Source organism: Osmerus eperlanus, chromosome 2 (assembly GCF_963692335.1).
Source record: "Osmerus eperlanus chromosome 2, fOsmEpe2.1, whole genome shotgun sequence".
Lineage (NCBI taxonomy): Eukaryota > Metazoa > Chordata > Actinopteri > Osmeriformes > Osmeridae > Osmerus > Osmerus eperlanus.
In genome coordinates, this window is record NC_085019.1 from 20502671 (window position 1) to 20512064 (window position 9394).

At 38.2% G+C, this 9394-nt stretch overlaps 1 protein-coding gene across 1 annotated transcript; it reads left to right on the forward strand.

The window, feature by feature from the left end:
- The first annotated feature begins 946 nt into the window (after positions 1-946).
- On the forward strand, positions 947-9054 carry LOC134034600 (uncharacterized). Its single transcript, XM_062479030.1, has 6 exons — positions 947-1004; positions 3118-3165; positions 3378-4019; positions 4360-4416; positions 4625-5827; positions 6103-9054. The coding sequence occupies exons 1-6, from the start codon at positions 995-997 to the stop codon at positions 7782-7784; spliced, it is 3642 nt and encodes a 1213-aa protein (XP_062335014.1). The 5' UTR covers positions 947-994; the 3' UTR covers positions 7785-9054.
- The last annotated feature ends 340 nt before the right edge of the window (positions 9055-9394 follow it).

Below are 9394 nucleotides of genomic sequence, written 5' to 3' on the forward strand. Positions count from 1 at the left end.
TTTCATTCTCAGACAGAGGAACCAGCAGCTATGATTTATTGCCTCCTGAAAGTGAGTTGATTCATAAATCATGTCTACCCCCAAGTTATATGGCATGATATATCATGAATATGGGAAATTATCTTCATAGTTGTGTGTAGTGTATGTATATATATATATATATATATATATATATATAGTAATAATATCTCTTTGCTTCAGTGTTCTTCATACATTGTATATTACTCTTTGGAAAGTCTTAGTGTGTGTAGTGCCATCAGCTGTGCCTGTGAGCTGCACTTACTAAAACAAATTAAAACTTGTGATTTCTGACATTTACTCCACAGTGTCTGAGGATCCTCCAGAGCTGAGGATTGTTCTTCTGGGGAGGAATGGCAGAGAGAAGAGCAATGTGGGAAACATCCTCCTGAACAGAGAGGCGTTTGATCTCAACTATGTTCTGCACCAGACTGAGAGAGCCAGGGGACTGGTGGAGGGAAGACGCTTCACTGTGGTCATCACTCCAGACCTGTTACACCCAGATATCTCTCATGATAAACTGTCAGAGGAACTGCAGCAGTGTGTGACTCTGTCTGCACCTGGACCTCATGTGCTCCTCCTGCTGGTGACACCTGAAGAGTTCACTGAAGATGAGAGGGACAGAATCAGACACTTGCTTGATTCTATTAGTGGAAAGTCCTGTGACTGCTCAATGGTGGTAGTAACTGCTGAACGAGACAGAAGACAAGACTTGGAATCCTGTGAGGATATAAATCCCCAGGTACAGCAATTGATTGGAGAATTTAGATCGAAATACTTCAAGTTCAAACAATCTGTCGACCACACCGAACTTATATCAAGTATAGACAAGATTGTGGAGGAGAACAGAGGAGGACAACTCACCTGTGAGCTTCATGAAAAGTCTACAGGAGGAGCAACAACAGAGAGTGGAGCAGAAGCAGAAGAGAGGAGTTGGGGGGATGAGAGAGGAGCGGGTGAATATGGTGAACGTGGCATGGCTGTTGGTAAGTGACCATGCTAAATGGCATAAGCTGCTCTTAATTATTTGTAATTGTCAAGTTCTATCTCCAACAATGCTGGTCCACTTGGCAAGACCCAGGAAGAGACACAGAGAGACGCAAGGCTCAACTCGGCTTTAGTGCTTTTTATTGGACTTTTACTCCAGCAGAATAAGCAGGTTGAAAACCTTAAAGAAAGAAAAAAAGATTCTAAGCGTTCAAAATAATAATTACAACTAAACCGTTCTACAACACAAATAGAGGCTTGCAACTAAAATACAGGCAACTGAATACATGGTTCCAAGCTAAGCTACTCAACAGTGGCGTCTCAGTGGTCTTCCATGCATTGTTTGTGCATGGGAGCTATGCACCTGTTTATGAAGCCCAATCATGCCCAATCAATGCAGTGGAAGCCACCGGTGATATTTACCTAGTGCGCCCTCTGATGTAAAGACTATCCAAATAGAAAACAATAGTAGAAACAGATAGAAATAAGAGGGGGTCAGATGGCTGAGCGGTTAGGGAGTCGGAGTCTTTCTGCTTTAATGTGGTCATTTTGCGATCTTTGGTAGTCTTTTTATTTTATAGTCTGTGGTCAAATTATTTTAGAAGGGATTATTTTTCACAATCGGCAACATGTCTACTCTTCTTTTATTGAACATAGACTAATGATAGTATCAACAAAAGGAGTCAGATGGCTGAGCGATTAGGGAGTCGGGCTATTAATCAGAACGTTGTTGGTTCGATTCCCCGGCTGTGCAAAATGGCGTTGTGTCCTTGGGCAAGGCACTTCACCCTACTTGCCTGCAAGAGGTTAGGGTTGCCTCTTTCTGACAAAACAGTAATCCGTATTACATTTGTAAAAAAATAAAATAATAATATTATTATATTAAAAATATTGTCACTACAAACATGGTTCAATTTATGCTGAAGCATTTGGAGCCCAAAGCTGAATAGCAGTACAGATCCCAGTAACTGTTACAGAATCAATTGGATGAGCCCACCTTTCTAAACAAAATTCTTAAAACACAAAACATGCAGCCCCAAACTGGAACACAAATTCTTATAACAAAAAAGCATGACACAAAACCAATCTTCATCAAAACATACAACCTGACATTGAATGTTCAATCAATGGTCAACACAATGGTCCAATAAATACAAACTACAATTATTATTATAGCCTAATATAGTTAACCCTGATTGGGCCTTTTGTTGATACTATCATTAGTCTATGTTCAATAAGAGAAGAGTAGACGTGTTGCCGATTGTGAAAAATATTATTTTCGAAAATAATTTGACCACAGACCATAAAATAAAAAGACTACCAAAGATCGCAAAATGACCACATTAAATCAGAAAGAAAGTCACTCAATATACAGAAACAAAAGGCTTTTTACATACAAGATACTTGTTTTTTCCTTGACAAATTCCATGTACTCTGCAATCTATTGTATATGCATACAGCAGAATACAAATAAAAAAACAATCGCTAAGAAAACACAGCACAAACAGGCAAGTGTTGCAACACAAATGTCAAAAATGCAACGCAAATGCAGTATATACCACATGGTCTCCATTTGTTCCAGTTTTCATCAGCATCACACTGGATGTTTTCCCTGGCAACACATTAAAGAAAATGATGCACTACAAGGTGTGCCTGTTACGCATGGATCAGGACTGATGGTTTTTGCAAAGAAGTCTTGGGACACTTTGTATAGATTACCAAGAAACCCACCCAAAACTCCGAAGACTACCGAAATGGATCTCTGCTGTATTTCTCTCAAGATTCAATTATGGCAAATAAAATTACTTACTTACTTGGAAACCTTGGACCTTCAAACACACCGAGAACCTATACTGTATACAGGACACGTCCATAACATTTTATAGGATAAGTTTATGCTACACAAACAGTGCTGATGCAACAACATCCAACGGTTCCCTGCAAAGTTTATTTAGGCTATATAAATGTTAAGTCTAATTAGGGATGTTAATGATAATCATTAATCAATAAATTGTCATTAAATGAATGCCCTGAATGCTTGGATTGCATTCAGAATAAATGTTCCATTCAAATTCTCATTCCATTGTTCTATTTCATATGTTTTATTCTCAGAGAGAGGAATGAGGAAGACCAACAGCTCTGAGTTATTGCCTCCTCTCAGTAAGTTGATTCATTCAAATTATTCTGTGGTGTTATATATTGTAAATACTATAAATAATTGTTATACTTATAGGATGTCTGTGGTTCAATGTTGTTCATACATTGTTTACTCGTTGGAAAGTCTTAGTGTGTGTAGTGCTAGTAGCTGTGCCTGTGATGTGCTCGTACTAAAACTAATTCAACCTTGTGATTTTGTGATGTTTGCTTCTCAGTGTCTGAGGATCATCCAGACCGGAGGATTGTACTTCTGGGGAGGAACGGCAGAGCGAAGAGCATTATGGGAAACCTTCTCCTGGGTACAGAAGGATTTCATCCTAACTATTCTCAACAGACTCAAATAATCAGTGGACAAGTGGAGAGAAGACGCTTCACTGTGGTCAACACTTCAGACCTGCTACACCAAGATATCTCTGATAGAAAACTCTCAGAGGAACTGCAGCAGTGTGTGACTCTGTCTGCACCTGGACCTCACATGCTCCTCCTGGTGGTGACTCCTGAAGAGTTCATTGAAGAAGAAAGTCGCAGGTTAACATATATCCTTAACTCCCTCAACAGTCAGCAGTCATTTGATTTCTCAATGATGATGATAGTTAATGCAGATAACATAGGAAAACCAATGGAAACCTATATAGCAGAAAATTCCTTGTTCTCTCAAATGGTCAAGAAATGTAGAGGAAGGTACTTTCAGCTGAAGAGCCTTGATGATAAAACTGAACTTCTAGCTAAATTAGAGGAGATTGTAAGGGCCCATGGAGGAGATCACCTTGCCTGTGATCGGTTTGAAGATGCTGCAAGTGGCACAACCGAGGAAGCAGCAAAACATCAGGAGAATTGGGAGACAGTGAGAAACGTTGGTATGTATGTAGTCCATCCTCCAAGAATGTTAGTATCATATGGATAAATGAATGGATATATTATTGTTAACGAGGCAATAAGACATGCATAAACTACCAAATCTGGCTGTAGGATAATATTCCAACTGAAAGATATTGATTTGCTTGATATGTTCTTGGAGTTTTGTTTAAAATATTTGGTTGGATTTATTTCATTCATATAGAAACAAGCACAAAGCTAAATTGCAGAAGCCAATTGAAATTATAAGAATATTAATCAATGTCTGCAGATACCCTGTTAAGGATATTACAGCATTATTGTTGACAGAACGCATAAGGTTTGGTGTTTAACTTTATTCAGGGGTGTCCATCATTCAAGGCAGTATTGGGCAGTCATCAGTCAGTACAAGAAGTTGTCGTAAGTTTCACACTATGGGGATACATTTACATATATTTCAACAATTTAATAGAAAGTAAAAGTGATTATATCAGTGCAAAATTATCTTAAAAGTATATATCATAGACAGTATATATTGTACAATTTACAATACTAACAATCCAATGTGTGAATTTGATAAGCATGTGTATATGTTATATTGTAATCGAATGCTCAATTATTTCTTCAGAAATTAGGATTGTGCTGTTGGGGACGAGTGATGACAAGCAGACATCAGCTGGAAACTTCATTCTAGGGAAGAATTCCTTTACAAAGTTTAGTCCCACCATGGTCTTCTCCACTAACACATGTGTATCAGCCAGTGCACATGTGAAGGGCAAGAAAACAACTGTTGTGAAGACACCAGACCTCTGTAGTCCAAAATTGACAGCAGACGGTCTGATGAAGGAGATGGAGAAGTGTTTGTCCCTGTCTGCTCCTGGTCCTCATGTATTCTTACTGCTGCTGAAACCAGAGGAGTTCACAGAAGAGAACAACAAAAGATTAAGGTGGATCCTGAGCCTGTTTGGTAAAGATGCTTTCAAACACTCTCTGGTGATCACAACACATGAAGGAGAGGGAAGAAATCTCTGTGTGACTCAGATCATCAAAGATTGTGGAGGACATCATTACAAAATGACACATGGAGGTGACCATTCACAGTTAACAAATAAGATAGAGGAGATGGTGAGAAGGAATGGGTGGAGATACCTGAAACATGATGAAGAGACACCACAGTCAGAGGGTAACATTCCTAGAATGAACTTGGTCCTGTGTGGGAGGAGAGGATGTGGGAAGACTTCCACAGCCGACACCATACTGGGTCAGAGAGAGACCAGGCCAGAGTCTCTCTCCTCAGCAGTGTGTGTGAAGAGAGAGGGAGAGGTGTGTGGACGCTGGCTGACCCTGGTGGAGATGCCTGCTCTGTGTGGACCAACACTCACTCAGGAGGAAGTGATGCGTGAGACTCTCCGCTGTGTCTCTCTGTGTGACCCTCCTGGAGTCCATGCTTTCCTCCTGGTGGTGCCTGTGGGTCCACTCACTGATGAAGACAAGGGAGAGCTACAGAAACTCCAGGAATTCTACGGCTCACAAATCAGTAACTTTGTCTTGGCTGTACTCACTCATGATCTTCAAGCAACAAATGATGAATTGATGGCTGTATTGAATCGCAATGAAAGCTGTGTTGATCTCCTACAGTCATGTGGAAAAGGGAATCAATTTTTTAATGACACACAAGTCCGCCAGCTCCTAGAGAAGATAGAAAAGAAGATGGCTGGTGACAGCTGCTTCAGTCTTGAGATGTATATGAAGTTGCAGTTGGAGAAGAACTCGAAAGAATTTCTGAAGAGGATTAATGAGCTGGAGAACCAGACCAAAAACATACAGACAGGTGAGAAGATTATGAATTTAATATATAAGTATGTATTAAAATGTTAATATCAGGAGTCTGTTAAAATAGTTATTTCTATAGAGAAAACTTTTGTTGTAACCTTTCATCATCATTTGACATACATATAGTACATTCAAAAGGTCTAACATTACCCAACATCTAAAATATTGTTTTGTGAAAATATGAAATTGTTGCCCATAGTACCAGTTATATTTGTTACATTGCTTATAAGAACACCTTACAGATTGTTTACATGACTGCATTTACTTTGTCAGGTTCCCAGAAGAGCAGCCTTGAAGAGTGTGTGAGGGTGGTGCTGATTGGGAGGACAGGAAGTGGAAAGAGTGCAACAGGAAACACCATTTTAGGGAAAAATAAGTTCATTTCTCAAACAAGTTCAACATCTGTGACAGCTGTGTGCCAGAAGGAAACAGAAATGGTAGATGGCAGGTCTGTTGCAGTAGTCGACACTCCAGGCCTGTTTGATACAACTTTCTCTAATGATCAAGTTCAAGAGGAGATAGTGAAATGTATCAGCCTTTTAGCTCCAGGTCCTCATGTCTTCTTACTGACAGTACAGATTGGAAGAACCACAAAAGAAGAAAAAGATACGTTGGATCTCATCAAGAGAAACTTTGGGAAAAATGCAGGCATCTACAGTATTGTCTTGTTCACAAGAGGCGATGATCTTCAGGAAGATCAGTCAATCGAGAGTTACATTCAAAGAGCTGATGTGATGGTGAAGAAACTGATCCAGGATTGTGGAGGCAGGTACCATGTCTTCAATAACAAAGACAAGAACAACCATGGCCAGGTCAGGGAGCTGATGACAAAGATAGATGAGATGGTGAAGAAAAATGGAGGAGGTTGTTATACCAACGAGATGTTCCAGGAGGCTGAAGCTGCCATCAAACAAGAAATTGATCAAATACTGAAACAGAAAGAAGAAGAGATGGAGAGAGAAAAGAATCAACTTAAAACCAAACACGAGGAGGAAATGAATGAAATGAAAAAAAGAATGGAGGAACAGAGACTTGAGGTTAAGAACGAGAGAAAACAGAAGGAGGAAGAGTTACAAAGAAAAGCAGATGAAATCAAAAAAATTGGTAAAGAAATACACGAGAGGGAGAGGCTGGAGAAAGATAAAAGAGATACAGAAGAACGAGAGAGAAGAGACAGAGAAGAGAAACAGCGGAGACAATGGGAGAGAACAGTTAATGACATGGAAAAGGCCCAGATAAAACAACGTGAACAGTGGGAAAGAGAACAACAAATAAGAGAAGTAGAGGAGAAAACCAGGATAGAGGAAGAGAGAAAACTATGGAACGATAAACTTCACAAAGAAAAAGAAGAATTTGAAAGGAGACAGAGGGAAGAAAAGACGAAGAAGGATGAGGGAGAAATAGAGTTTGAAAGAGTAAAACAGCAGTGGATGAGTAAAATTAAAGATGCAGAGAAGGGTAAAGAAGAAATAAAACAAGAACTTATTCGAAAGTATGAGAAAATGGAGAAAGAACATTCTGAAGAAAACAAGAGAAAGGAGGCTGTAGACAGGGAGCGAGAAAGACAAGAATGGGCTGAGAAAGAAAAGAAACTGATTGATGACTTTGACAGAGAACAAGAGGAAGTAAAGCAAAAACGAGAAAAAAAAGAAAATGATAGGAGACGTAAAGAGCAGCAGGAAAGAAAACGGCTTGAAACAGAGTTAAAAGATAAGAAGAGAGAAATGAAAGCACAACAAGAGCAATGGAAGCTGAAGAAGAAAATGGATGAAGACAAAAGAAAAAAAGAAGATTTAATTAGAAAAAAAGAGGAAAATAAACTGAGAGAACTACAAGAGACGTTGGAACAAGAGAGAGACAAATTCTTAAAGAAAAGTAATGAAGACCAGATTAAGATAGACGAAGAGGAAAAAAAGCGCCTGGAATTGGTAAAAGCTCATGACAAAGAAAGATAAGAAATTAAACGGAGATATGAGGATGAGGCTCGGAAAAAAGCAGAGGAGTTTAATGATTTAAAAAAAAAATCTTGGGAGGAATACGAAGCTATGAAGGAGAAACATAAACAAGACTGTCAGCTGTTGGAAGACCTCTCAAAGCTAGACACTATAGAAAAACTGAACGAAGAAAGGAAACGACTAGAGGAGGAACATAAAAAACAAATAGAAGATTTTAAACGTGCCCATTATTGGAAACCAGGATGTTTTGTACAATAAATCAATGCTGGTATATAAAATATCAGGACACATTAAGGCTGTGGTGGTAGTAACAGTAGTAACTTGACTGATTGTCTCACGTGACCGTGTTTTGACTCCCAAATGTATGTGTACACATTCTTGAAATTGTGTACACCATGCTATTATTCTCAAACCAAATATTCAGTTAAAAACAAGTAGTAGTGCCATATAACTAGTAGGGAAGGGTTTAAAATTATCAGGTGTCATCAGAGAATCTAAATGGTTTAAAATATGGTTCAATGGTGTTAATGGTTTATAGAAAGTGTGTCCTTATGCATGTGTATGTAGAGTCTCAAGCAGTGTATGATTAATTTGGATTATTTGATCAACTAACGTGTAAAACAGTAATGATAAATTTGTGTTTTAGCAATACTGCTGTATAACTATCATGGTGTCCCTTGCTTGGACACTTCTGGATAATGTCTCACTAAATGATGTGATGTGCTGTGTCGTATTTGTGTAATATTACTTTTAGTCATTGATGCAAATGTTTTAATTGTCTTATGTTCTGACAATACATTTTGAAAGACAACTAGTAATCAAATTGCCTTTGTGTTTGGTGCATACCTGAACAAAAGCCAAATAACTTTTAACGCCTGAAGGGCCTTGTTCTACATAATGTTTAAAAGTTGTGTTTTAGGTGGAAATGCTGATTCAGTATCTATGTATATATACAGACAAACAAATATTAATAGGCTGGGAAGGGTTATGACAATAAGGGACATGAAAGAGACATGAATATTAAGTGAATCAAAAACGCATATGTTACTTCCTGCAATGGTAGACTGGCATAGCTGTATAAGTGCCTTATGCTCCGTGATTGTTTATTTTAAAATTATGTATTTTATGTATGTAACACCTAAGGTATTATGTTATTTTTTCTTGGGGATGTTATGCTGTACTTATTGTATGAACAATGAACAATGTTAAGCCTCTAGCTGGTTCATTTATTAGAGTGATTGCAGTGGAGTGATTAAAACAGTCAGTAACCCTAACGCTAATATTCATTAATATACCCCTTTGTTTTTTTTAATCAAATGTTCTGTACCTACCAAATTCTCTTTCAGTTCGATTGAACAAACAATTATTATCGATTATGGAATTTTTAAACACAATACTTTATCTGTTTTCCATTGCTACTGTATATACAATTAGTGGACAGCTTTCTATTAGTGTAATGCATATATTTAGACACCTTGAGAATTTTAAGACTTACTTCATCTGTAAACCTGTACTGTAGTACAGCAAGATAAACAAAGCTGTATTACCTGTCACAATACTGATCTAGACAATTTATCACAGTAAATTATGGAAAGCTTGATATTTGCACA